Source organism: Aphidius gifuensis, linkage group LG2, assembly GCF_014905175.1.
Source record: "Aphidius gifuensis isolate YNYX2018 linkage group LG2, ASM1490517v1, whole genome shotgun sequence".
In the NCBI taxonomy this organism is placed as follows: Eukaryota; Metazoa; Arthropoda; class Insecta; order Hymenoptera; family Braconidae; genus Aphidius; species Aphidius gifuensis.
The window spans coordinates 24,753,527-24,780,762 of NC_057789.1; the positions used below are offsets into that span (position 1 = coordinate 24,753,527).

Sequence of the window (27,236 nt, forward strand, 5' to 3'; positions counted from 1 at the left end):
TCATTGTTAAATATTCCTTTTTTTGAATTAGAAATTACGAGTTCAGTTTCATCATCATTTCTAACGTACTTCTACATGAGGCTTAACAGCTATAAATGGTACTCTATTATCCAAGTTAACTAAAATGTGGACATCGTGCTTCATGTATATACTGTAAAATAAAAAATATTATTAATGATGGATATTTTTTATAAACAGATTATTGGAGAACCTTTGTATTTCTATTGATAATAATTAATAAATATATTAATTAATAATTCAAATAAAATAAAAAGATTCGAAATTCATGATTAATATTTAATTTACCTTTTATCACAAGGTTCTCGTGCTTCAATAAATAGATCACCACTTTCAAGTTGTATCTGAATTTCACCAACTTCTGATTTTCTATTTTCATTTCTATCAGCAGTTTCATTGTTTAATTTTCCATACAATTCTTTGTAGGCTTGAATGTCAACTGTGTGATAGACAATTAGACTGTAAAACAAAAAATAATATTTGTCAATCTTTGTCTTTTGATAGAACATTGATAACTGGATAATTTTAATAATCAAAAAATTAGTTTAAAATTATTGAATAATATTCGACTTACTTATCATCACGATTGTCTATTTTTACTTCTTGTCGAGCTCCTTCGAATGACACAGTCATTGGAAATTGTAGTTTTATCCATTTATATTCATTTGGATAAGCAGTTCTAAATGAATAATTAAAACTCATAATGGATATTTTTTTTTTTTATACTTAATAATAAAAATATTAAATTCATAACTTTAAAAAACAAAAAATTGGTTTAAAATAGTTTATTAATGTTCAACTTACGTTCGTAAGTCCGATTCGTCCGATTCTGTTTTTGATATTATTTTAGCATTATGACAAATAGAAGAAAGATGCATTGAAACTGGTTTCGTACCACCATCCTTCAAAGTTTTAGATGGGTTATTGTGAGCTTCAACGTGAACTGCGTGTTTCAAAATAAAACTAAAATAAAAAAATTATTAATTATGTATATTTATCATCAGCAGTTTATTAAAGATATAAATAATTAATCGAAAAATTAATAATACTTATTTATCAAAAAATTATTTTAAAATTAAACTTACGTTTCATCACTATCTTTTACTTTGAATTTTAATTCACCACCATCAAGTGATATATTCAGTTTACCAAATTCATATGATGTTTTTTCTTCTTCAACAGCAATTCTATTTGAATATTTTTGTTCAATCTTTGCTCCATTATGCTTAGTGCTGAATGTAGGAGGCAAAAAAAATCTGTAAAATAATAATAATTATTAATGATGTAAATTTTTAACGTCTAGTAATTTCCAACACATGGGCTATTTTTTTTTTTTTGAATATTTTGTAATTATTTAATTAAAAATTTAAATTTTATCATGGGACAAAAATTCGAGGTGCAAAGTTGTTATAATTTTATCACTCGATGTTAAACACCTAGCCTTAATAATAAATAATTTTAATTATCAAATAATTAATTAAAAATCATTACTTACCTTGTCCTTTGTCCTATGAATTGTCCAAACCATGGTGCTGGTGTTACTAATGATTGTTCACGATTGCTAAGTGATACAATAAAATTACCAACATCTGAGGATTTTCTTTCTTTACCAGTAAATACTGATAATATTTTGTTTACTGAAGTTATTACGGTTTTCTCATAAACCCAACTGTTGATACCTTTAAAAAAATAATAAATAATAACAATTTCAAAAAATATTTGAGTTAAATATAAAATAATGCTTGATGATATTTTTTTTTTTGTTTTTCTATAAATTAGTAATTTATACAGGCCTACTTTTTTTAATAATAATAATTAAATAATTTAATTAATTAAGCAATTAATATAAAACAAAAAATATATTATTCGTTACCTTGAGTTTGATACAATCTTTTCGATTCATGACATTGAAGATAATTCGATCCATTTAATGCCATTGAATCATTCAAACGATAACTCATGTGTGGCATAGTTTGTAGATATTTTGCTGTGCTAACAAAACGCAATGTATTTCTTAAAATTGCACTCATTTTTTACTGTTTTTTAACAATACTAATTTTTTAAACAATATATAAATTTTTTGTTTTGATGAATTGTTAGACAACGTGAGAAAAAGACAGTTACTTGGCCGTGTTACAATTTGGATAAAAAATACGAAAAATTAAGACAAAAGAATCCAAAAATCTAAAAAGACAAAATAAAAAAAATCCAGAGAACAAAGGAACCCTTCCACGAATGATAACCCTTCCACGAATAATTAGGGTAGGGATGTTCAATATCGGCCGATATATCAGGGGACTGTAAATGAGTATTTATAGGTATATTTTAAATTTATTTTTATGTATATTTTATTATAAATTATAAAATAAATGAAAATAATAATCACATGGTATATTTTATTTAATTTAGCTAAATTTATTCGTTAAGTTTTTCAGAATTTTTTTTAATTTGATTGATTAAATCACTACGATCTAATAATTTTTCCAATTCTTCATTGTTAAATATTCCTTTTTTTGAATTAAAAATTTCATGTTCAGTTTCTTTAAGTAATTCTTTCATGACCATCAAAGAATCATTGTCAGTACTACCAGCTAAATTAAGTTCTTTTGATATAACAAGTTTTTCAAGTTTTCTTTTAGCAACACCACGATTAACAATTAATTCATCATATGATCCTTTTGTACAAAGTTTATAAATCATAACAGGATTTTTTTGACCAATTCTATGACATCTTGCCATAGCTTGAATATCTGCTTGTGGATTCCAATCACTGTCAAATATTATAACAGTATCAGCACCCATTAAATTAAGACCAACACCACCAGCTCTTGTTGTTATTAAAAATAAAAATACACTTGGATCATTATTAAATAAATCAATATTATGTTGTCGATCTTCTGTTTTAAATTTTCCATCAAGACGTGTCCATTTCCATGGTCTCATTTCTAAATAATCTTCAATATAATCTAATATTTGTATCCAAGTTGAAAATATTAATACTTTATGTCCTTGTTCATATAATTTTTTTAACATTGCATCAAGAACTAAAAATTTACCAGATGATTTTATTAAATTTTCATCAATCAATGGCTCACCAGCATTATTTTTTGGATGATTTATAATATATGGATGATTGACAATCATTTTATACATAACAGCACGATGTGAATTTATATTCAACAAATAATCACGATTTTTATTAGTTATTTTAACATGTTCACCCCATATTTTTTCCAGCTCACTTCTTGTATCTTCATCAACAAGTGCTGGTGATGAACGTGTTGATCTTCTATTACTATTTTTATTAACACCTAATTTTCCATGACTAGTAGAAGATAAATTAACAGCTGATTTTTTATTTAAACCATCACAAACATCATTGTAATTTAAACAATATTTATTCATTACACTCGTACGTGTTGATGTTTGATTATTTTCCATCAATCCATCATTAACAGCTGGCTTATTAAATTTACTAGCTGAATGAATATCACGATTCAACATGGCAGTATATAATTCACGTTGAATATCAGTCATTGGTGCATATATAACAACCTCTTTTTTCAATGGTATATCAGGACAAACATCAGACTTTAATCTCCTCAACATAAATGGTTTTAATATTTCACGTAAATGTGTTATTATATTTTTATCTTTTTCTTGTTTTAGAAATTTTTCTTTACCTTTGTCATGTAGTAAATCTTTAATATCAAACCATGATTCAAATATATCAAGATCATTAAATACATCTGGCATTAAAAAATTAAGCAATGACCATAATTCTGATAGATCATTTTGTAATGGTGTACCAGTTAGTAACAAACGATGTATTGATTTACATTGTCTCAACATTTTAAATAATGAACTATTTTTATTTTTTAAACGTTGTCCTTCATCAATGATAATATAACGCCATTTATTTTTAATAATATGTGATTTTTCAAAAAATGATGTTTCATATGTTGTCAAGACAACTGGATATGTCTTAAAATAATTATCAATAATATATTGTTTGTTTATTTGACGTTTTTGTTGTTCACGATTCATGTGATTACCATGTAGCGTTACAACTGGTATTTTTGGAGCAAATTTTTTAAATTCATTTTGCCAATTTGGTAGTGTTGATAGTGGACAAATTATTAAATAAGGACCTGGTATATGTTTTTCAGTTAAATAACAAATTAATGATATTGTTTGAATTGTTTTACCAAGACCCATTTCATCAGCTAATATTCCACTCATGCCATTTTCGTGTAATGCTGTTAACCATTTTAATCCAATCACTTGATAATCACGTAATTCTGCTTCAAGATATTTTGGCTTTTTGTAATTTGTTGATACTTTTTCATCATCGTCATCTGAATCATCTGATGATAATATTATTAATTCAGCTTCAATTTGTTTTTCATTTAAATTTATTTTATTTTTTAATCTTTCTCGAGCTTGTGGTGATAAAATATCATCAAATTTATTATTTTTAGCTTGTTTTTTTAATGCTGGCTGTTGTTTTTTTAATGAATCTTTAGTTTTTCTTTTTTCACTGGGTTTTGATGTATCATTACCATTTATTTTATCACATAAAAATGATGAATAAAATTTACTTTTTGTTAATAAATGCATTAAACGTTTGTATGCTTGTTCACGTTGTTCTGATTTATATTGTTCTTCAGATAATTTATCAGCTTCACGTTTAGCTTTTAACATATCTTTTTTACTTTTAACTTCATCTTTTTTTTCTTCATCAGCTGTCGATAGTTCTGTAAAATAAATAACAACAATTAAAAGCTTATTAAAAAATCAATTTATTTATTTATTTAAAAAAATAATTTACCAGGTTGTTCAGGCTTTAGGTCATTTTGAAAATCAGCCACTGAAAAATAAACATTTATTTTACTATTTATAATTATTTTCAAATAGTTTAATCAATTTTTAGTTTGTTTTACTTACATGTTATTGTTCTTGATGATCCTGATATTATTATTGGTAATATATCTGTTTTATTTGGTGATGAATTTTCATTATTTGAAACAATTTTATGAAGTGTTACTTCACTTGTTAAATTCATTTTAATATCAAAATTAATAACTTTTTAGCTTTTGTTGTTGTTGTACTTGCTAATTGTGTTATTAAAATATTACTGTCAATGTTATTCACAATTAAAGTTGTTTTTTTTTTAAACCTACAACATAAATTGCTGAATAATAATTGTAATTTGTCAGTGTCAAATATTAGTTGTAAAAAGTTCCAATTATTTTTTTAATTAGTCAACTGGAGTTAACTGGAGCTGGACAGTTCTCCATGTCTGATAACTTCTCTCTATTTTCTCTTTCTCTTTCTCTTTTTTGTTATTAATTTTTTGGAGTCATTCTGGCGGTAAAATATCAACAGTCTTTCGTGTAAACTCCAGATGGAGCCAAAAAAAAAACATGGCGGCGCCCATGAAATTATCAAAATAAACAAACAAAATAAATTATTGATGGATGTATTTTATTATTGGATTTATAGATGAATTAAAAAGCAACATGTTTGATCATCTGGAGAACAATGCCAAGTGAAATTTAAACAGACAATTTATCCACTAGATGATGATGATGATTACCCTGTTGAAAAATCGAAAATATACTGTGATAAAACCATCCCACCAACTTGTTCATTTGGCAATATAAATTTAGGAATTATTAGGATAGATTGGAGATAAAAAAATGGTCAATTTATTAATAATGAAAACAACTATTTATTAAGATAGATGCTTTAAATTATATCAAATAATATTTTATACATCATAGTAATTACATTAAAAAAATAAAAATCCTAATGGTAAGAAATATTTTTGACAGTGCTCATTATTGTAGCAAGATAATATGTTATTCAATAACAATATTTTTCATCATTACTATTAATTTCATTGAGATTAATTTCAACCAATATATTGTTTATAATTTTTTGAATTTAAATAATTAAAAAACAATTATAAAATGTGCCTTGAAAATTGAAAAAAAGATTGAATAAATAAAAAAAGAATAAAAAAAAATTAAATTAATTTGATTCAGTCTTGAATTATAATCTTGTAAGATGAACACGTAGTTCTTTCATTGGTAAAAATTCTTTTTTCTTTTGGTCTACATTTTTAAACTTGACATCTTCAGTAGTAAGATCAATAATTTCACAATCATCATCATGATTATTATTATTAATTTGTTGTTTTTCAATTTTAATTTTGTTATTAGTTGCATTCCATTCCTTGAATTGATCCATTTGTTTTATTAAATCACTACGATCCATAAGTTTATCAAGTTCTTCATCAGAAAAACAATCTTTTTCTGAATTGACCACTTCATGCTCAGTTTTTTCAAGAAGTTGTTTCATTTTTAAAAGCATATCTTTATCAAAAGTAACACCATTTAAATCTTCAGATATAACAAGTTTTTCAAGTTTTCTTTTAGCATTAGCACGATTGATAATTAATTCATCATATGATCCTTTTGTACAAAGTTTATAAATCATAACAGGACGTGTTTGACCAATTCTATGACATCTTGCCATAGCTTGAATGTCTGCTTGTGGATTCCAATCACTGTCAAATATTATAACAGTATCAGCACCCATTAAATTAAGACCAACACCACCAGCTCTTGTTGTTATTAAAAATAAAAATACATCTGGATTATTATTAAATAAATCAATATTATACTGTCGATCATCTGTGCTATATTTTCCATCAAGACGTGTCCAATTCCATGGTCGCATATCCAAATAATCTTCAATATGATCCAATATTTGTATCCAAGTTGAATATATCAAAACTTTATGACCACCTGCATAAAGTTTTTTCAACATTGCATCAAGAATTATAAATTTACCAGATGCTTTTATTAATTCTTCATCAACTCGACGTTGTCCAACGTCATTTGTTGGACAACTAATCATATATGGATGATTAACAATTTGCTTATACATTGTTCCACGATGACCATTTATATTTAATAAATAATCATAATTTTCATCAGTTATTTGTACATGAGCAGCCCATGTTTTTTCAACTTGAATTTTTTTATCATCAACAGCATCACGATATTTTTGAGCTGCTGCTTCATATAATTCAGCATATGGATCAGCATGAATACGAGCATAGTTACGTCTTGTTGCACATCTACGTTGTGGTCTAACACCATTAACATCATCAATGATTAATGTTTCTTTTTTTGTATGAAATAATACATGTAAATCACGATTTAATGTTGCTGTATACAATTCACGTTGAAGATCAGTCATTGGTGCATATATAACAACCTCTTTTTTAGGTGGTATATCTGGACAAACATCAACCTTTAATCTTCTCAGCATAAATGGTTTTAATATTTCACGTAAATGCCCAACAATATGTTTATCTTTTTCTTGCTCTAAAAATTTATCTGTACCATTTTTATCTAATAAATCTTTTACATCAAACCATGATTCAAATACATCAAGATCATCAAATAATTCTGGCATTAAAAAATTTAATAATGACCATAATTCTGATATATCATTTTGCAATGGTGTACCAGTTAATAACAAACGATTCATTGATGTACATTTTATCAATAATTTAAATAATAAACAATTTGAATTTTTAATACGTTGTCCTTCATCAACAATAATATAACGCCATTTTATTCTAACAATACGTCCTTTTTCAAAAACTGGTGTTTCATATGTTGTTAATACAACTGGTTGTGTTGCAAAACCATTTGGTAATTTATAAGTTTTTTTAATACTTTGAAATTGTTTTGAACGTTCTGATTCTTTACCATATAATATAACAAGTGGTATATGTGGTGCAAATTTTTTAAATTCCATTTTCCAATTTGGTATTGTTGATAATGGTGCTACAATTAAATATGGACCAGCCACTTTTTGACTCATTAAATAACATATTAATGCAATTGATTGTACTGTTTTACCCAGTCCCATTTCATCAGCTAATATTCCACTCATTCCATTGTCATTTAGAGCAATTAACCATTGTAATCCAACCTTTTGATAATCTCTTAATTCACAATCCAATAATTCTGGTTTAACATATGTATTTACTGTTGCTATTTTCATTTCATCATCAATGTCAGTGTCTGACATTGAATCAACATCTTCTTCAGCAATTGAATCATTTATATTTTTAATTATTTTATTTGTAACTTCTGGTGAAACAATATCCTTAAATTTCTTGGTATCTCTTGAGTCTTTATTGTGCAATTTAATACGTTTTTTTGATGGATGAGTTTCATCTTCATCTTCATCATCATCATCAGTAGATTTTGGATTTATTTTAGTCTTAAGAAATGATGAATAAAATTTACTACGTTTTACTAAATGCATTAAACGTTTAAATGCTTTTTCTTTTTGTTCATTTTTATAATGACATTCAGCAATCTTTCGTGCTTCTTTTATAGCTTGTCTTCTTTCTCTCTCTTTTTCATTTCTTATTTGAGATGCTGTTAATTGTGTAATCATGCCTGTAAAATTTATAAAATATTATCAAAATTTATTTTCAATATAAAAAAAATTGTTTTAATTTAAATAATAAACAAATTTTTACCGTCTGAATTTGATATCAATTGTGTTTCATTTGTTTTTGTAGCTGACAAGATGTTATCATCATGTGGTACTTTTGTAGCATCATTATTTATTGATGTAACAACTGCATCATCAATGATCATTATATCATCATCATCTGGAGGAGGTTGAACTTGCTGTTTTCTGCCAAGGCCACTTGCAGCATCAATCTTACTTGAAGTAAATAATCCTTTAGCAACAAGTGGTTGAGGTGCAGCTTTTTTACAACCTTCACCAACATCTTGACCTAAACAATATATAAAAATTAATTCATCAATAACATCACCAGATAAAAATAAAATCAACCAAACATTCTACAACTTACCATTGACAGTGGTGTTTTTAATTTGTGTATTGTATTTTTTGACAAAATTTTCATGTAAGACATTTGGATTTAAATTTTCATCCATCATGCTTACTTTATTTATCACAATTTTATCAATCAAATTAAATATTGTTAATTAATAATTAAACTTAATTTTTTTTTTATTTAGTAAACAAATAAGTATGTATTTTCATGCAAATTATTTTCATAAACATTTTATAGGTTATGTTTATTTATTAAACTAAATTTGGTTGATGATTGAAGGAAAAACCTCGTGAAATATAAAATAATATAAAAATTTAAATTGTAATTATGAAATTTATTAATATAAAATATAGCTGTATAATTATTTAAGTTTATTTTTTCTATTTAATTATGATTTTGATGAGAACACGAGTTATCTCTTTGCGCGCGTTTTTTTTTTGTCGTTATTGTTTTTTTTTACTCCAATAAAATGTGTTGAGAGAGAGGGAGAGAAAAAGAGAGAGTGGAGAACTTTTAGGTCAATATACCTATATGACTACCATATGGTGACCATGATGACATTTATTTTTTTTTAAATGCCAAGATGACCTGTAAATATCATCACCAAAAATCCAAATGTTTTGTATTTGATCAATATGAACATCAACTTGCCTTTTAACATGGAATAAAAATTATTATAAATAAATTAATCAACTAAAAAAATAAACACAATATTTTTTCAAGTATAAAAAATCAAAATGCATTTATTAAACAGTATTGAATGATATATTAATTACTAAGAAAAATTAAATGGATTAATTTCTAAAGAGATAAATTTCATTTTATAAAATAAGATTTTTTTTTTTTTCAATATAATAAGTAATTAACTATTAATAAATTTTCAAACAAAACGTTGACATTTTTTTTTTTTTTTTTCTAACTCATATATTCATTTTGCCATCAACAAAATAATATTTATATTATTATTGATGATTTTAAGATAAAATATAGATAACCAAACAAGAATAATAATTTAATTATTTTCTGCTTTATCATGTAGTTATTTAAATTTCAATGTCAGTAACTATTATTTTTATAAAAACTGTTAACTGATTATTAAATGACATGCTAATATAAAATTTGTATTGTCATTTTGTAATAAAATTTTTTTGTTTGTTTGTTTTTTTTTTAAACTAACATTACAAACTAACAAAATATTTGGATCAATGCATTCATCCTAGCTAGTATTTTTTTTTTTTTTTTTAAGCTTCAAGCAATAAGCTGATTACAAAATATAAAAGAAATAAGTTTAACAAGCAACGCTTAAAAAAGCTTTAAAGATATTATAAAAAATAAATATTATTCTTCTTTTTTTTCTTCAGTTTTTAATTCAGAGTTGATAGATTTTTTATGATCATTCATTTCCTTAATTAAGTCACTGCGATCCATGAGTTTTTCCAGTTCCTCATCAGTGAAAATCCCTTTTTCTGAGTTGACAATTTCATGCTCAGTTTTTTCAAGAAGTTGTTGCATTACCATCAGCATGTCTCTATCAAAACTACCACAATTTAAATCTTCAGATATGACAAGTTTTTCAAGTTTTCTTTTAGCAGTAGCACGATCAACAATTAATTCATCATATGATCCTTTTGTACAAAGTTTATAAATAATAACAGGACGTGTTTGACCAATTCTATGACATCTTGCCATAGCTTGAATATCTGCTTGTGGATTCCAATCACTGTCAAATATTATAACAGTATCAGCACCCATTAAATTAAGACCAACACCACCAGCTCTTGTTGTTATTAAAAATAAAAATAAACTTGGATCATTATTAAATAAATCAATATTATATTGTCGATCTTCAATTTTATATGAACCATCAAGGCGTGTCCATTTCCATGGTCTCATTTCTAAATATTTTTCAATATAATCAAGTATTGATGTAAATGTTGAAAATATCAATACCTTGTGTCCTTGTTCATATAATTTTTTTAACATTGCATCAAGAACTAAAAATTTACCTGATACATTTATGAGTTCTTGATTAACAACTGGAAGATTACCAGCATGTATTGGACCATTTACAAGATATGGATGATTAACAATTTGCTTGTACAATGTTAGACGATGTCCATGAGTTAATTTTTTAAAATAATGAGCATTTTCAGCAGTTATTTTAGCATGTTCACCCCATATATTTTCTAGCTTTTCAAAATCTGCCACATCTAGAATAACTGGATTATTATTTAGCATCTGTTTCATCTCAAAGTCATTTGTTTTAATATCAGCTAGTTGTTTAACTTCATTAAATCCATTCATATCAATAGCTGGCAATGCTGGTAATAATTCTGACATATCAGCTTTCCATTCATCATTTAAAGACATTGATCCAGATGATGCTGATGATTCTGATGACATTGATGCTGATGATACTGATGATTGTGATGATACTGATGACTGTGATGATTGTGATGACATGGTTGGATCTTGATAACTTGTACTATATTTATTTCTCATTGTACATCTTCTTTTTGGTCTACGTCCATTTTCATCATCAATTATTAATTTAACTGGATCAACACGACGATATTTAGCAATATCACGATTCAATGTTGCTTTGTATAATTCACGTTGAATATCAGTCATTGGTGCATATATAACAACCTCTTTTTTAGGTGGTATATCTGGACAAACATCAATTTTTAATCTTCTCAACATGAATGGCTTTAATATTTCTCGTAAATGTCCAACAATTTTTTTATCTTTTTCTTGCTCCAAAAATTTATCTGTACCATTTTTGTCCAGCAAATCTTTTGCATCAAACCATGACTCAAATACATCAAGATCATCAAATAATTCAGGCATTAAAAAATTTAATAATGACCATAATTCTGATAGATCATTTTGCAATGGTGTACCAGTTAATAACAAACGATTCATTGAAGTACATTTTTCCAATACCTTGAATAATAAACAATTTGAATTTTTAATACGTTGTCCTTCATCAATAATAATATAACGCCATTTTTGTTGACATATTATTTTTTGTTCTTGTACAGCAACTTCATAAGTTGTTATAACAAGTGGTAAAGTTGTAAATCCACTTTCAATTGTATATTTTTTACGTATTTTTCTAAGTTGTTTATTACGTTCTTCTGGTTTTCCATGTAGAATAACAAATGGTACTGTTGGAGCAAATTTATCTAATTCTGTTTGCCAGTTTGGTATTGTTGATAAAGGTGCAATAACAAGAAATGGTCCAGCAATTTTTTTCTCTAAAAGATAACTTATCAATGCAATTGATTGAACTGTTTTACCCAGTCCCATTTCATCAGCTAGTATTCCACTCAAGCCATTTTCATAGAGAGCTATCAACCAACGAAGTCCAGCTTTTTGATAGTCTCGAAGTTCAGCTGTTAAATATTTTGGCTGTATAAATCCATTATCTTGATTACCAGTAGTTTTTTCACTCTCTAATTGTTCACTATCTGATAATGAATTATTAATATTACCATCAGAATTATCAAGTTTTTCTTTTAATTTTTTTTTCAATTCTGGGTTAACTATTTTATTCAACTTTTTTGATTTAGTATTTCTTTTTGGACGTTTATTTGCTGATCCATAATCTTCATCATCATCATCATCAGCACTATCATGTTTTCTTTTTCTATCAACTTTTTTTGATGACAAACGTGATGATGAACGTGTACCAGGTTTTTTTTTTGCATCTTCAACTTCTTGTTGTTCTTCTGGTGTCACTTCATCACCCTGAAGTTTTTTTGTCAAAAAATTATTGTAAAATTTACTTTGAGTCAACAAATGCATCAAACGTTTGTATGCATTTTCTTGTTGTTCATTTTTAAATTTTTCTTCAGATACACGTTTCTCTTCTATTTGTTGATTTAGCAAAGCAGCTTTGTTCAAATCTTCTGTCACTACAACAAAGAAATCACCAAATAAATTACATAAATAATTTATTATTTAAAATGAATGTCAAATTATGCAATTTAATAAAATAAAAATTTTAATTCTTACCAGTGTCTTTGACAGTTGAATCTTCATGTGATCCAGTCACAACTTTTTGATTTTCTGTAAAAAATATTTGATTAATAAACAACATGACAATTAAATAAATTACAGGATATATCAAATAAAATAAAATTAATAATAATGTCAATTAAAATTACCATTATCATTGATGTTTAATACTGTTGTCAGTTTGTTGACCTCGAGATTTTTTGCACCAGGTGACTGTATTTTTAAATTATTTATTTAAACAATGAATACATAAAAAATTAAATTATTTACAATTTTCTTTATTGTTGTCATCACTTTCTTTGTCCATCATCAACATATTTGAATTCAATTGATTTTCAGTCTTGAAATTATTATCATTTGAATTATTATCAGTCACAACTTGATCCATATTTTAAATAATTAATAATTAATAATTTTAAGAGAAATAATAAAGGATTTTTCAACTTTTTTTTTTTTTTTTTTTTTTATCTAACGGTCGTTATGGTAAGAAAAAACAAAAACAGAAACGAATAAAAACAGACGTTGAAACTAGTCGCAACACGTTACACATAAAAATGAAAAAAAAAATAATAAACAAGGATTCATGGAAAAAAAAAAAAATACTTGCTTTTTCTCTCTTTCTTTTTAAAAAGGGGGGGGGGCACGAATTCAGCCCACTGTAGGTATTAGCAGTTTTCCAGCGCTTTTTCGATAATTTAATTCCGTTTGATTCCGCTACGAACAGTTGCGAACTAAATTACCACATGGCTACATAAAAAAAATTGTAAACCGTACAAATTGCAACGTGATTTTCGTGGAGTATATTTTTATGATAAATAAAACAATTGTATACTCATGTGGTTTTAAAAAAAATTAAAAATATAAACAATTAAATTATCAATAATTAAATCATGGTTGCTAATGGCCAAAAAAAGGTAAAAAATCAGTTGTTATAATCATGTTATTATTTTGAGGTTATTTTTATTATATTGTTATTTTTTTTCTACAGTACAAGTCTGGGGAGGGTGCTCAGTTTTTAACGAGGAAAGCTGCTTTGAAAAAATTGCAGCTAAGTCTTAATGATTTTAGAAAACTTTGCATAATCAAGGGAATTTACCCAAGAGAGCCAAGAAAATGGAAACGTGCATTAAAAGGAAAATCAGGCATAAGGACATTGTACCACATTAAGGATATACAATTTTTAATGCATGAAGCAATCATTTGGAAATTGAGAGACACCAAAATATTCAATAGAAAAATGAGTAAAGCTAAAGCCTTGAAAAATTTTTCTGACATGAAACGTTATTTGGATAATCGTCCAGTTGTCAAGTTGGATCACATTGTCAAAGAACGTTATCCAACATTTATTGATGCTCTAAGGGACCTAGATGATTGTTTGACTTTGTGTTTTTTATTTAGTTCATTTCCATCAATGCCACATATACCAAGAGATCAAACTGACCTCTGCAAAAGACTTACTGTTGAATTCTTGAATGCAGTTATTGCTGGTAAATGGTTGAAAAAAGTATTTGTCAGTATCAAAGGTTATTATTATCAGGCAGAAATTAAAGGACAAACAGTCACATGGATTGTACCACATAATTTTTCATTTGAGCCACAATCAAAGGCTGAAGTTGACTTTAGAATAATGTCAACATTTGTTGAATTTTATGTTTATATGCTTGGATTTGTTAACTACAGACTTTATCACACACTCAACATGTATTATCCACCTAAATCAAATGCCATTGGTAATGTTGAAAAGCCAAGAAATGATGATGAAGATTATATTACTGAGACTTCTCTTTTTGAGGGTAAAAAATTCTTTTTAAATCGTGAAGTACCACGTGAACCTTTGGTATTTGTTATTCGTGCATTTGGTGGTGAAGTGTCATGGGATAAAACATCATTTGCTGGATCAACATTTGATGAAAATAATGAGACAATAACACATCAAATTGTTGATAGACCAAGCATGGAAAAACAATTTATTTCACGTTATTATGTTCAACCACAATGGGTATTTGACTCGATTAATAGAGGTGAATTGTTACCAGTTGAAGAATATTTAATGGGTGCAATACTTCCACCACATTTATCACCATTCAAAAATGAACAATTGAATGACGTTTACATGCCACCAGAAGAACGTGCAATGGTTGATCCAACTTACAAATTAGATGCTGATGTTGACGATGATGATGATGATGAAGAAGAAGAAGAAAATATAGAGCAAGATGAGGAAGATGCTGAGCTGGAAAATACCGAAGGTCCAGAATCAGATCAAGATGATAATGATGAAGAGCAAGAATTAGATGTAGAAGAACAAAATAAATTGGCTAAAAAGAAAACAATGAAAGTCAAGGCTGGTGAAGTAGTTAAAGAAGTACCATGGGCTGCTGCTAAAGAAGATAAACATGCTTTTAATCTTCGTGCAAAATTAATGAAGCCAAAACATAAGAAATTCTACAAAGCTGTTACTGAAGGACGTAAAGATCGTAAAAAAGAAATTCATATTTTACGTAAAAAGAGAATGCGTAGTGATGCTGAAAAAAAAAGTCAACTCAAAAAAGATAAAAAAATGAAAACACAATAAACAATGTTAGTATTTTATTCATTATTATTATCATTAGTCTATTAAAAAATTATGTTATTTATTAATTTTAAATTATTTGTTTCAGAATTTCTATTGAAAGAAGGAAAGAAAAAAAATTATTCATGTTGCAGTCCAGAATCACAAGCTGATTATTTCGAATGTCAAGATGATCCCTTCATAGACATCACGAATATTAATTTAACAATACAAAATTATGAATAATATTACCAAACAATTGTTAACAAACACTTGTTAACACTTGTTTGTTTTGTTGATAATTTAATAAATGTGCTGAAAATAATCATCATTGATGACCTTGGATGCTTATGCAAATTGTTGTAAATAAAATAAAAAAATACAATTTTTAATTATTCTTTAATCATAATTTCAGTCATTGTGCTATCATCAATAAACTCTTCAAATTCATTATACTATTTGTATAAAAAAAAAAGTTGAATATATTTTTTTTAATGTTAATTTTAATTACTTATATTACTCAAAAAATATCATACAATCAAAGTATTTTATTATTTTATTTTATTTTGTTTATTATACAAATAATAAACTTACAAATTTTCCAATGAATATTTTCTTTTGTATACAAGTTAATAACTCGAAATAAAATTGAAAAAAAGAATCAATAGAAATTCAACCAATGACTTGCATATTAAAATAAGAAAAATTTTAAACAGAAGAAACCAAAAACTTACAATTAAATTAAAACCTGTGACATGAAGACATGTGACAAGCAAAAAAATAAATAACTTTATTTAATAAATTTTCCATATAAATATTTACAATGAAACATTGCTGTTTAAATTTTTTTCAAATAAAAAATTTCGTTTTGATTATTGGTATTTTTTTATACGTAAGTAATATATTTATATTTTATTTGTTTTATAATATTAATTTTAATTTCAATTTGTTATTCATTAGATATTCTGGGCAATATGTTTCATTGAAGTATTGGATTTCTCTGCATTATGGTACAAAACTGGAAAAATATTTCCAAATAAATTTATTCCTTCAACTTTTATTTTGGATTATGATAAAATCATTTGTGGCATTGTTACAATACTTTACCTAATTTTCTCTGGATTCTTTCTTTATGGAGTAATTTTCGTGAGTATTTAAAATTATCAAACAAATATATTTTTTAAATTAACTAACTAACAAACTATAAAATATTTTTCCCATCCAGGAACAAGTCAAGCTAATGCTTCCATGGTTACTATTATCTACAGTTGATTTCATCCTTGATTTTATTTTTACTGTGGCAAAATATATGATTGCATTAAAAAATGATGAACCACTTACAAATGAAAAAATTCTATTGATAATTAACATAAGCTTAATTAAATATGGTTAGTTAAATAATTTTATTTATAAAATTTATTATTTAATTTATCAAATAAATCAAGTACCTTTTTATCTTGTAAATAATTTAAAATTATTTTATTGTTTCAACAGGATTATGGGGGCTGGTGCTAATTTTGGTATATGTTTATTTCAAAAGAGAGCAAGAACGAAAATTTTTTAAATCTGCAAATTTATATTTAATATATAATTAATTCTCAAATAAAATTATGGGAATTTTATATTGAAAATATTCAATTATTAATATGCAGTAAACAAAAACTTTTGAGTTGTTAAAAAGATAAAAACAAAGTTAAAGAAAACATTATTAAAACAAATTAATTTATTTAAAAAAATAACATGTTACTTATTGTAATTATAATCAAGTTTACAATTTGTTATTTATTTATTGAATATTTATAAAATTAATTAATAATTATAACGATAAAATTGTTAACTACTTCAAGTTATTATAAAAGTTATGCTGGTGGAGCAGCAGGAATATCATAATGTGGATCAGAGACTTTACATTCTGCAGAATAATTATCAGGCATAACTGGCTTCATAAGTTCAGCAAATTTATTTAATGGACATTCACGTTCACATCCAGGAATGATGAGTGACTTGATAGGTTTATCAACTGATTTTCTTTCAAAGACCTAAAACAAATTCAAACAAAACAAAATAAATAATTAAAAATATAAATAAGATTGATTGAAATTATTGAATAGCTTACTTGAACATTCCAATTTCCATTGACTTCATGTAATTCAATGATAATCATTGCACTAAAATCTGGTACTTGACCATCCCAAACTCCCATGGCAACAAGAACATTGACAATCGTACTGTCATGAGCAATATATGCAAACATTTTACGTTTTTCTGGCTTTAAATTACCACTTGCTTTAGCTTGCATTTTTACAACAGCTTTTTTTATAAATGGACCACCAGCTAGTCTTTTTAAAATATCATTACCAACATTCATTTCAAGACTATCAGCTGATAGACCAGTTAATTTATCTGGATAATAATTTTTTGTCCATTCTGGTAATTCTATTCCCATTGCATCCTATTAAAATATTAAATTAATCAACATTTTTTTACAAGTATTTTTTTCATTTTAATTACCTCAGATTTTAATGTTCCATAAACATCACCAACATCAGCAGGTGATGATATATTTTTTCCTGTTAATTTAGTCAATTCTGAGTATAATTTTTTATTTTCTTCATTTTTAATTTTAAGATCATCTGATGTTTCAAGCTTCATTCTTTCTTGTGTTAATTTTGGACAAGCATTCCATATTATCAAAAGCTAAAAATAAAAAAAACAAATTAATATAACAATAAAAATTGATAAATAAAAATATTTAAAAATTAATAACATTATCATTTTGTCTTGTCCAGTAATTAGAAACAACTGGTTGCCAATTTAATTGCCAATTAAATCTTTGTTTATCACTTGGTGGCCAAAGTGTTGAGCTTAATGTGCTTCCTGTCATTTTGGTTCTATCTGCTGAACTTGTTTGAAGCCAATATACATCTGGACTATAAGTATCACCGAGAAATTTGTTGTAACGTTGTCGAAGATTAGCTCCTTGTTTTGATATATTTTCTTTTCCTTTCTATATAATTTTAAATGACAAATTAATTAATTGAAATGAAATTGCAAATGGTTTTTAAATATAATTACGTTTGTTAATTGTCCCCATCCATTTGGTTCCATGGTACCATTGATATTTGGATCCTTTGGATATGTATCAACTGGTGCTCTTTCTCCGTGTCTCATTAACTTTAAAAATAAATTTAAATATTATAATGTTGTTTTTTTTAATATTTAATAAACCCAATTTATACTGTAATAAAGTATCAATCCAATTGCTGCAATTAACAATACAGCTGCGCAAATATATTTTAACAAAAATAACACAAATAATATCATTTTTTATTAATTTTTTATTCGTTTTTGTAATGTCAATGATAATTATTTTTTTAATGATGAAATTTATAAATTTTTTTTTGTTTTAATTAAACAATTGACAGTTTAATATTTTAATATTCATTTGACACTGATATTCATGGGTTTTAATCGATAATTATTAAAATATTTATTTAAAAATTTTTCCATAAATTATGGAATAAACTAAATTATATTTTTTAAATAATTTCATTTTTTTTTATTATATATTTTTGATCGAAAGGGCAGGGTCATGCCATTGTCGAAATAATTATTTCGAAATAAATTTTTTTTCTATCATGCAGATAGAGAACGAGTGATAGAAAAAAAAAATAAATAGATATTTTTTATTATCGTTTTAAACTAGAAGATTAAATAAATATTTTTTTTTTTCTTCAAAAAAAAAAAATATCTAGTTTTTTTATCTAATCATAATTTATATAACTTTTTTTCTATTTATATTTTTTTTTCTATCCATTATGTTTCTATTAAAAAAAATAAAAATGTTATTTATTATTTTCTTGCATATTAATCTTTACTTTATATTATTTTTCAAAATAAATTTTTTTTTTCTTTTGTAAAAAACTGGATTACTTTATCTTGTGTTTTTTATTTTTTATCAATTTCGTTTCGTTCATATTGTCTATAGAAAAAAAATATAAAAACCTGTTTATTTATATTTTTTGTAAATTAATAATGTTTGTTAAATAGTTCTATGACAAATGTCAATGACTCATTACTAAAATAAATAAATAGATTCACTCATAGACAATTGAAAATGCGAAATAAATAAAAAATAAAAAATTTTCCATTTGATTTATTTGAATTTATTATAATAAATTAAAAAAACTTTATATTATTAATGATAAATATTTTTTTTTGTTCTTTAATCCTTTGATTAATAATTTATTTATTTTTTAATACTTACAATTGTAACTTGTCGTAATGTATCCTGATTAACAGCATCACTTTCCATTTCTTCTTTAGAATCCCTTTTCCATGCAGCAGCAATTGATGCACCTAAAAATAATAAAAACACAAAAACAATAATAGCATTTAATTTTTCTCAATGTTTAAATTGTTAAAAATTAATTATTTATATTTTTTTTATTACCACTAAGACTGATGACCACAAGGCTGGTACATAGTGTCCTAAATCTCGTCATTTTAACACAAAATTATCCTTCAAATAAAAACAAATAAATATATTATTAATTTTTTTAATTATCAATTTTTTAAAATTGCGTCAAACTAAACATTTCACTGTAAAATTATCAACAAAAAATAAACGAGATATTCCACGTGTTTCTTGGCCAGAGGGCAGAGACATAATCTCGAATGAAAAAAATTTAAAGAATGTTTCGACATAGGGGTTCCCTTCGGTTCCCTTTTAGAGAAATAAAAATAATAGTAATCGAAACGAAAAAAAAAAAAGGAAGAGCCTTTGAATTGATGTCTAAAGTACTCAGAAGGGAAAGGAAAAAAAATAAATAAATATCCTCAGAATGCAGGGATAAAAATTGAGCGAAATTTGAAATTAAAAAAATTAAATAAAATTATAATTTAAATTATGTATACCAATTAAATATATGATTTTTTTTTAATGACATTTAGATTGAAATAATTAACAAGAATAATTATCAAAATTAATTATTTTTTTTTTTTTTTAGAGTAAGATTAGTACTTACAAAAATATAAACAAAATTCGGAGCACTTTTAGAGTGTACTCGATATGTGAGACTGAGGTAATGACTTTACAACGATACGATAAAACTCAATCCCCACTTGTCCTAATACAAGTTGTTGAATAAACTCGCAATTATCATGATTATTATTTTTCATATTAAAAAATGATAATAATTATTTTTTTACATTAACAATAATATTTTTAACTTTTATATTAAAAATGTTTTTCTATTTTTTAATTCTTATCAATTTTTATAATGATTCTTAGCTATTATTAATTTTAGATAAATTTTTTTTTTTATTTATTTATTTTATAATGTTAATCGTAAATGAAAAAAAAATAATATTTTATTTTTATATTTTATTCTTATCAATTTTTTATGACTTTTAGTGTCTTTTAGTCATTTTTAATTTTAAATTAATTTTTTATTTTGATGATTTATTTTACAGTGTTAATGTCAATCGAAAAAAAAAAATTATTTTACTATTTATTTTATTTATTTATAGATTGTTTATAATATTATTATTTTTTTTTTTTTTTATATATTTTTAGTGAATATTTAATGGTCTACTGTTAAATAGTAATATTGTTGCTTTAAAAATTTTTTTTTTTCAACTTTTTTTTCTTTGTTTCTGAAGGTCAGCAAATCAAGATTATCAAGTGCTATATTTGCATTATTCATTAAACATACATTCGATGAAAAATTAAAAAAAAAAAAAATTTATTTAACGATGATGAAATTAATCAATTCAGGAAATGTTATTTTTTTATTTTTTTTTTTTAAACCGGAAAAATAAGATAGCTTCAATATAAAGTTAATTATTTTTAACCTTGATGAGAATATATATTTATGTGATTAATAAATTATAAATGAAAAATAGTAATTTATAATCTTTAGATAAATTTTATTAATTAAATTATAAAAATTTAAACGAGAAATATTGCATAGAAATTTTAAAAATTATTGCTCATATTTTTTTCTATTGTTAATTAATTTATACAAATGCAATTAATTATATAACTTATTAGCGAATTGCATGATAATTTAATAATGCAATAAATGCATTTGATTGTATGCAATTTTCATTTTTTTAATTTTTTTTTTCAAGGATAGAAAAAATCAGTTTTATTATTCATGCAAGCGTGATTTATTATCAAAGAATTTTCCATTTTTCTATTATTATAAATAAATAAAATAAATAAAATTTATCAACAAGCTAGAAAATAAAGTTTATATTATTATTGTTACACTGTTATTATTATTCTTATTTTTTTCCGAGTATTTTTTTTTCAAATTTTAAATGTCACGCATGCGTTTTTATTCACTGCCGAAATTCAGGTTAGGTTTTAATTTTGACCTAGCTTTTCGATTTGCCATGAGTAAAAAAAAAAAAATGTAAACAATGTTTATTTATTTACAATTTTTATTTAACAACAATAGAAAGAAAATAAAAAACCACAAATGAAGTTTAATCGTCATAAATTAAATACTGGAACGATCACAACGTTCACCTGAAATTTTCAGTTAGAAAAAGAAAAATTAAAAAAAAAAAAATGGTTTGTTTGTTTGTTTGTTTATAAAAATAAAATATATATTAATAACTAATTAAAATAAATTTTTAAATTAGATAAATTGTTGAATAATCATGATAATTTACAATGACAATATTAATTTTTAGAAAAATATATCAATGATTGAGACAAATCATGAAAAATCATACAAAAATCTTCAAAGAAAATTTCTAATTGTCTACCTCCTGGCAAGTTTTGTTGATTGGCTTCAAGGACCATATTTATATCGAGTCTACATGACCTATAATTATACAAAAACAGATATATCATTTTTTTATATTATTGGATTTCTAAGTAGCGGAATATTTGGAATAATAATTGGAATAATTGCTGATAAATTTGGTAGAAAAAAATTGTGCCTTGTTTATTTTATATCAACAACAATAACATGTTTATCAATGACATCAAAAAATTATAAAATTCATTTAATTGGTAGATTATTTGGTGGAGTATCAAGTGCAATTCTATATTCAACATTTGAATCATGGTATATTGGTCAACACATCAATGAACAGCTTGATAAATCATTGATTGGTTTAACATTTACAAAGTCAACATTTTACAATGGTGTTAATGCAATAATAGCTGGTTTAATATCATCATTGATATCAGATAATTTTAGCTATGGTCCAACAGCACCATTTTTACTATCAATACCAATATCAATCATTACATTATTAATATGTTATACCAGTTGGAATGAAAGTATAATTGTCATATCAAAAATTAATCTATTTCATGGATTAAAAGTTATATTATTTTCTAAAAAGAAAAAATTATTAATTAGTTTGTTAATTATTCAAACAATATTTGAAACTGTTATGTATATATTTATATTTATTTGGACACCAATTGTCGAGCCAATTAAACCAAGTTATGGTATTATTTTTGGTGGTTTTATGACGTCAATTGCACTTGGAAGTTATTGTCATTCTTTGATAGAAAAAAAATTAAAACTAACACGTGAAATTATTCTGTGTTTTAGTATTATCATGGCATTTTTAAGTATTGGAATTTCAACAATTGGTATTTATTTACAAAATAGTTATAGCTCATTTGGTACTTATTTAACACTTGCATCATTTTTTCTATTTGAATTTACTGTTGGTTTTTATTATCCATCAATTTGTTTTATCAGAGGAATAATTGTACCTGAAAATTGTCGTGCAAGTGTTGTCAATTGGTTGAGACTTCCAACAAATATATTTATTTGTATAATATTATTATTTATCAAAACTAATTCACCTGATAATTGTTTAATATTTTTTTCAAGTACTGTTGCACTTGGTGTAACAGCATTATTTACACTCAACTTCACCAAAGAATTTTCAAATTATCAAAAGTATTGTCAATTAAATAATAGCATAGAAAAAATATAAATATGTTTTAATTATTATAAATATATCAGGATGTTATTAATTTATCTGTTTGTTTTTTTGTAAATAAAATAAATAAATTATAAAAGACAAATTAATTTGTTAATTTAAAAAACTGTCATTTGTTTTTGATTTGTTTTTTCATTGAAAAGCAATTTTTATTTATTTTATAATTTTTATTATGGAGAATGATGATTGCTATAAATTATGTGATTCAAAAAAAGAAATAAGTGAAGATTATGAAACATCAGAAGCATCAGAAGATTGTCCATTAACACCAAATAAAAAATGTCGATATAAAAAATGCATTTGGAAATATCGTGTTGCTGGATGTATACTGACATTTATAACAATAATAATAGTTATATTTTTGATATATTTATTATCAAAAGCGTTATTTAAAAAAAGCCATAATATAAATGATGATGATGATGGACCACATGGTGCTGTTGCAGCAGATAATGAAATATGTTCAAAAATTGGTGTTGAAAAAATTCAACAAGGTGGTAATGCTATTGATGCTGCTGTTGCATCAATGATATGTATGTGTGTTGTTGCTCCAGAAAAAAGTGGATTTGGAGGGTAGGAATCATAAATTATCACAATTAAAATATTTTTAAAATAATTGTTTAATATTTATTTTGTTATCAAGAGGTGGAATTGCAATGGTTTATCGTCGTAATGGGGACAATCCACTGGTGATAGATTTTGCAACAAACACAATAACTGGTAATTGTTTGATAAATTTAATTATGAAAAATATATTTAATTGGAAATATTTACAGGTTTTTTTGAAACAGCTAAAATAAGAATACCATCTGTTCTTCGTGGTCTTGAATATTTACATTCTATGAAGGGAAAATTACCTTGGAGTAGTGTCGTTAAACCTGGAGCAAATTTAGCAAAAAATAATTTTCATTTTACTGAAAATGTCAATGAAAAACATGGAAAACTTAATAAACGTTTGATAAATAATCATGATTTAAATATGAAAAGTTTAGGAGAAACTCTTGATTCAATTTCTCAACATGGAACAAATAGTAAAAAAATAAAATTTCATTCTTTGATAAAAATTAATTATTAATTTTAATATTTAATTTACAGTTTTGTATAATGGTACATTGTCAAAAAAATTACTCCACGATAAAAAATGTCCTCATTTACTCAATCAACTTGCATCTTACATGCCAAAAAAAATATCAAGTAAAAAAATTAATTTTTATGATTATTCAATATTTTCCCCTGAGCATTCAACAATTTTTCAATCGACTTTAATGGATACCAGTAAATTAAGTAAAAATAAAGTTGATACAATTGCTAAAATAACTGTAAATTTAATTGATAATTTGGCTTATAAAAATGGTAATTCATGTATTGAAAAAGAAATTTATACATCAGTTGTTGCTGCTGATTCTGATGGTAATTTTGTGTCAATCATAACGTAAGTATAATCGCAAGATTTATTATAAATTCATGAACAATAAGATTAATTTTTTTGTTATTTGACAGTGGAATGAGTGTAGCACCAGGTCTTGAACACATGTCTGGAGTTGGATTTCACCTGGACACCATAAAAACTCATAACAATTTAAAACTTTTAACACCAATAATATTTACAAAAGAAAAAACAACAACAGGTGTTCTTGGTGTTGATGATCCAATCTTAGCAACTGAAATATTAACAAACATGATCATTGAAAAGCTAAATCTTTCATCGTCAATTGAGCATCAACGTTATTATCGAACGTCAAAAGGAATAAAGCTAGAACCACAAACGACAAATCAACAATTAAATTATCCAAAAAATATAAAAACTCTCATTGAAATTTACACGTCAATTGATAAAAATATTTATAAAAGTGTCAATGGAATTGTACAACACCACCAAAGCTTAACAAGTCATTCAGATAGCAGAGGTGGTGGAATAGCTTATAGATTTAAATAATTTAAAATAAAAAAAAAAACATGTATTAATTATAAGTAAATTATTTAATTAAATTTTTGGATCTATTATGATGACGTTCAATGTCAAGTTGTTTAAGTCTAGCATACACTGCTGATCCAGCAAGAACAATAAAATTACTAAACCACCATAAAAATTGTTTTGATTCATTAAACCAATATGTTGCAATGACAGTTTGTGCACATGCTTTTGCTGTACCACTAATATTATGTGTTAATGGTGAAGTTACTTGAATTTGTAATGCAGTTACATAACCAATTGAAAAACCACATACTCCACCAATTGTCAATGCAAACCAAAAATAAAAATCATCAAGTTTTTCATAATTTGATATTGTTGTTAATTCACCATTAATTAACATCAATGGAATAAATAAAAATACACTGTATGCATTGTTGTAGTATGACAGTAGCCAAATTTCATCATTGATAAGTGGAAGAACACGTTTTGTATGAATTGAATATAATGATAAACTGATTGATCCAAGAACACCAAAAAATGTACCAGCAATTGATAGAGATCCTGACATATGTTCTTGATCAACACCAAGCCAAAAACCAGCAACAATAACTCCACAACAAATAATACAGCCATTTGATGTTTTTTGTCCTGAAATTTTATTTAAATTATTAAATTTTTCATAACATATTGATTGTTAATTTATTTACCAAGAATTAAATATGTAAAAATGACATTGAATACTGTTGTCAATGATCTTCCAATGTAATAAAATGCAACATCAACGTATTTTAAACAAAGACTGTTACTTCCAATCATCAAAGAAAATAATATTGACAATGGCAGGACCTTAAATAATAAAATAATTTATATTAATAATTGTTTTTTATTGAAAATTCATTGATTTATTTACTTTTTTGATGTTTGATCTGGTGTATGGATTACCATCAGGAAATGATATAATCCTTGGAAATATTTTAGATAATCTATTTAGTGTAAAACATATTGACAAACTGATGATACATTGGAACCAAGTGACAAACATTGGAGCATCAAGATTTATCATGTCACTTGATAACAGAGCCTTGTTTACAAAAACCGTGACAATCGAAACAATCCTGTTGAAAATAAACAAAAATTTTTATATATAGTTTATAAAATATTTGATAATTTTTAATTGTTATTAGTATATTATTTATGCTTACCAATAACTACTGACAACAAGACCAATTGTTATGTATTTCGACAAAAGACCTGGACCAATTTTTTCCATATTTATATTTTTATTTAACAATTTAATCACTAAACTAATTCTACTTGATATTTTTAAGTTTAAAATATTTTTATTTGATAATAGTTTATTGTTGTTGTTTTGTTGGAGCACAACCTTCCATTCTTAATTTTTGTGTAATTGGATCAACTTTTTTTGAATCTTTTGGTGCTTTATATTCTGATACATGATCAACTCTAATTGTTCTTCCAAGTACTTTTGCACCATTTAAATTATCAACAGCTAATACTGTACTTCTTTGATCTTCATAACATATAAAACCATAACCTTTTGTTTTACCAGTATCTTTATCTCTAACTAAATTAATATTAACTGGTTCACCAAATTGTGAAAATATTGTTATAACATCACCTTCTGTTAAATCATATGGTAAACCACCAACAAATATCCAAGCACTGTCACGATACTGATCGTGCCAAGATGATTTTGAATTATTTGATAATTCTTGATCTGCTAGTTTTTTTATATTTTTAACATTTGTTAATGGATTCATGGCATTTACACAATTTTACATATAATTTCGTAATAATCTCAACATGTATTGGTTTAAATATAT

At 25.0% G+C, this 27,236-nt stretch overlaps 10 protein-coding genes across 11 annotated transcripts; 3 read left to right on the forward strand and 7 right to left on the reverse strand.

Annotated features, from left to right (window-relative positions):
* Window positions 1-46: 46 nt before the first annotated feature.
* On the reverse strand, window positions 47-2,195 carry LOC122849708. Its single transcript, XM_044148485.1, has 7 exons — window positions 1,892-2,195; window positions 1,514-1,697; window positions 1,104-1,274; window positions 823-981; window positions 593-697; window positions 307-477; window positions 47-151 (listed from the first exon to the last, which is right to left on the reverse strand). The coding sequence occupies exons 1-7, from the start codon at window positions 2,046-2,048 to the stop codon at window positions 61-63; spliced, it is 1,038 nt and encodes a 345-aa protein (XP_044004420.1). The 5' UTR covers window positions 2,049-2,195; the 3' UTR covers window positions 47-60.
* Window positions 2,196-2,352: 157 nt separating this feature from the next.
* On the reverse strand, window positions 2,353-5,335 carry LOC122849713 (lymphocyte-specific helicase-like). Its single transcript, XM_044148494.1, has 3 exons — window positions 4,966-5,335; window positions 4,850-4,888; window positions 2,353-4,775 (listed from the first exon to the last, which is right to left on the reverse strand). The coding sequence occupies exons 1-3, from the start codon at window positions 5,081-5,083 to the stop codon at window positions 2,434-2,436; spliced, it is 2,499 nt and encodes an 832-aa protein (XP_044004429.1). The 5' UTR covers window positions 5,084-5,335; the 3' UTR covers window positions 2,353-2,433.
* A 393-nt stretch (window positions 5,336-5,728) lies between these two features.
* On the reverse strand, window positions 5,729-9,337 carry LOC122849714 (lymphocyte-specific helicase-like). Its single transcript, XM_044148495.1, has 3 exons — window positions 8,936-9,337; window positions 8,594-8,857; window positions 5,729-8,510 (listed from the first exon to the last, which is right to left on the reverse strand). Exons 1-3 carry the CDS (start codon window positions 9,021-9,023, stop codon window positions 6,076-6,078), a joined length of 2,787 nt encoding a protein of 928 aa, XP_044004430.1. The 5' UTR covers window positions 9,024-9,337; the 3' UTR covers window positions 5,729-6,075.
* A 296-nt stretch (window positions 9,338-9,633) lies between these two features.
* LOC122849715 (lymphoid-specific helicase-like) lies at window positions 9,634-13,493 on the reverse strand. The gene is made up of 3 exons (XM_044148497.1): window positions 13,093-13,493; window positions 12,941-12,994; window positions 9,634-12,840 (listed from the first exon to the last, which is right to left on the reverse strand). Exon 3 carries the CDS (start codon window positions 12,728-12,730, stop codon window positions 10,259-10,261), a length of 2,472 nt encoding a protein of 823 aa, XP_044004432.1. The 5' UTR covers window positions 12,731-12,840; window positions 12,941-12,994; window positions 13,093-13,493; the 3' UTR covers window positions 9,634-10,258.
* Window positions 13,494-13,661: 168 nt separating this feature from the next.
* Window positions 13,662-15,717, forward strand: LOC122849716 (pescadillo homolog). Its single transcript, XM_044148498.1, has 3 exons — window positions 13,662-13,857; window positions 13,932-15,523; window positions 15,604-15,717. The coding sequence occupies exons 1-2, from the start codon at window positions 13,834-13,836 to the stop codon at window positions 15,516-15,518; spliced, it is 1,611 nt and encodes a 536-aa protein (XP_044004433.1). The 5' UTR covers window positions 13,662-13,833; the 3' UTR covers window positions 15,519-15,523; window positions 15,604-15,717.
* A 1,333-nt stretch (window positions 15,718-17,050) lies between these two features.
* LOC122849717 (venom acid phosphatase Acph-1-like) lies at window positions 17,051-20,983 on the reverse strand. 2 transcript variants are annotated; one of them, XM_044148499.1, is made up of 8 exons: window positions 20,522-20,983; window positions 19,948-20,016; window positions 19,762-19,853; window positions 18,570-18,668; window positions 18,262-18,501; window positions 18,006-18,191; window positions 17,611-17,946; window positions 17,051-17,533 (listed from the first exon to the last, which is right to left on the reverse strand). In XM_044148499.1, the coding sequence occupies exons 2-8, from the start codon at window positions 19,997-19,999 to the stop codon at window positions 17,354-17,356; spliced, it is 1,185 nt and encodes a 394-aa protein (XP_044004434.1). In that variant the 5' UTR covers window positions 20,000-20,016; window positions 20,522-20,983; the 3' UTR covers window positions 17,051-17,353. The 2 variants fall into 2 exon arrangements, with proteins under 2 accessions (XP_044004434.1, XP_044004435.1); XM_044148500.1 differs by lacking the exons at window positions 19,762-19,853; window positions 19,948-20,016; window positions 20,522-20,983 and adding an exon at window positions 18,734-18,850 and having other exon boundaries at window positions 17,188-17,533.
* An 892-nt stretch (window positions 20,984-21,875) lies between these two features.
* LOC122849718 (molybdate-anion transporter-like) lies at window positions 21,876-23,580 on the forward strand. Its single transcript, XM_044148501.1, has 2 exons — window positions 21,876-22,077; window positions 22,200-23,580. Exons 1-2 carry the CDS (start codon window positions 22,075-22,077, stop codon window positions 23,469-23,471), a joined length of 1,275 nt encoding a protein of 424 aa, XP_044004436.1. The 5' UTR covers window positions 21,876-22,074; the 3' UTR covers window positions 23,472-23,580.
* A 69-nt stretch (window positions 23,581-23,649) lies between these two features.
* Window positions 23,650-25,413, forward strand: LOC122850646 (glutathione hydrolase-like). Its single transcript, XM_044149776.1, has 5 exons — window positions 23,650-24,050; window positions 24,121-24,197; window positions 24,254-24,508; window positions 24,573-24,909; window positions 24,978-25,413. The coding sequence occupies exons 1-5, from the start codon at window positions 23,650-23,652 to the stop codon at window positions 25,411-25,413; spliced, it is 1,506 nt and encodes a 501-aa protein (XP_044005711.1).
* On the reverse strand, window positions 25,289-26,705 carry LOC122849719 (GDP-fucose transporter 1). The gene is made up of 4 exons (XM_044148502.1): window positions 26,595-26,705; window positions 26,303-26,507; window positions 26,100-26,238; window positions 25,289-26,040 (listed from the first exon to the last, which is right to left on the reverse strand). Exons 1-4 carry the CDS (start codon window positions 26,660-26,662, stop codon window positions 25,454-25,456), a joined length of 999 nt encoding a protein of 332 aa, XP_044004437.1. The 5' UTR covers window positions 26,663-26,705; the 3' UTR covers window positions 25,289-25,453.
* A 42-nt stretch (window positions 26,706-26,747) lies between these two features.
* LOC122849720 (RNA-binding motif protein, X-linked 2-like) lies at window positions 26,748-27,173 on the reverse strand. The gene has a single exon (XM_044148503.1). It carries the CDS (start codon window positions 27,171-27,173, stop codon window positions 26,748-26,750), a length of 426 nt encoding a protein of 141 aa, XP_044004438.1.
* Window positions 27,174-27,236: the final 63 nt, after the last annotated feature.

Bases quoted from the DNA above. Each gene is read 5' to 3' on its own strand.
- LOC122849708 (XM_044148485.1), bottom strand. From the start codon at position 2,048: ATGAGTGCAATTTTAAGAAATACATTGCGTTTTGTTAGCACAGCAAAA. The intron at 478-592 runs GTAAGTCGAATA...TTTGTTTTACAG, and splicing joins ATAGACAATCGTGATGATAA to TCTAATTGTCTATCACACAG. The intron at 152-306 runs GTAAATTAAATA...TTTATTTTACAG, and splicing joins CGAGAACCTTGTGATAAAAG to TATATACATGAAGCACGATG.
- LOC122849713 (XM_044148494.1), bottom strand. From the start codon at position 5,083: ATGAATTTAACAAGTGAAGTAACACTTCATAAAATTGTTTCAAATAAT. The intron at 4,889-4,965 runs GTAAGTAAAACA...TTTATTTTTCAG, and splicing joins ATCATCAAGAACAATAACAT to TGGCTGATTTTCAAAATGAC. The intron at 4,776-4,849 runs GTAAATTATTTT...TTTATTTTACAG, and splicing joins CCTAAAGCCTGAACAACCTG to AACTATCGACAGCTGATGAA.
- LOC122849714 (XM_044148495.1), bottom strand. From the start codon at position 9,023: ATGATGGATGAAAATTTAAATCCAAATGTCTTACATGAAAATTTTGTC. The intron at 8,858-8,935 runs GTAAGTTGTAGA...TATATTGTTTAG, and splicing joins TAAAAACACCACTGTCAATG to GTCAAGATGTTGGTGAAGGT. The intron at 8,511-8,593 runs GTAAAAATTTGT...TAAATTTTACAG, and splicing joins ATTGATATCAAATTCAGACG to GCATGATTACACAATTAACA.
- LOC122849715 (XM_044148497.1), bottom strand. From the start codon at position 12,730: ATGCATTTGTTGACTCAAAGTAAATTTTACAATAATTTTTTGACAAAA.
- LOC122849716 (XM_044148498.1), top strand. From the start codon at position 13,834: ATGGTTGCTAATGGCCAAAAAAAG. The intron at 13,858-13,931 runs GTAAAAAATCAG...TTTTTTCTACAG, and splicing joins TTGCTAATGGCCAAAAAAAG to TACAAGTCTGGGGAGGGTGC.
- LOC122849717 (XM_044148499.1), bottom strand. From the start codon at position 19,999: ATGACGAGATTTAGGACACTATGTACCAGCCTTGTGGTCATCAGTCTT. The intron at 19,854-19,947 runs GTAATAAAAAAA...TATTATTTTTAG, and splicing joins TGTGGTCATCAGTCTTAGTG to GTGCATCAATTGCTGCTGCA. The intron at 17,947-18,005 runs GTAATTAAAATG...ATATTTTAATAG, and splicing joins ATGGAACATTAAAATCTGAG to GATGCAATGGGAATAGAATT.
- LOC122850646 (XM_044149776.1), top strand. From the start codon at position 23,650: ATGGAGAATGATGATTGCTATAAATTATGTGATTCAAAAAAAGAAATA. The intron at 24,051-24,120 runs GTAGGAATCATA...TTTGTTATCAAG, and splicing joins GAAAAAAGTGGATTTGGAGG to AGGTGGAATTGCAATGGTTT. The intron at 24,910-24,977 runs GTAAGTATAATC...GTTATTTGACAG, and splicing joins AATTTTGTGTCAATCATAAC to TGGAATGAGTGTAGCACCAG.
- LOC122849719 (XM_044148502.1), bottom strand. From the start codon at position 26,662: ATGGAAAAAATTGGTCCAGGTCTTTTGTCGAAATACATAACAATTGGT. The intron at 26,508-26,594 runs GTAAGCATAAAT...TATTTTCAACAG, and splicing joins CTTGTTGTCAGTAGTTATTG to GATTGTTTCGATTGTCACGG. The intron at 26,239-26,302 runs GTAAATAAATCA...TTATTATTTAAG, and splicing joins CCAGATCAAACATCAAAAAA to GTCCTGCCATTGTCAATATT.
- LOC122849720 (XM_044148503.1), bottom strand. From the start codon at position 27,173: ATGAATCCATTAACAAATGTTAAAAATATAAAAAAACTAGCAGATCAA.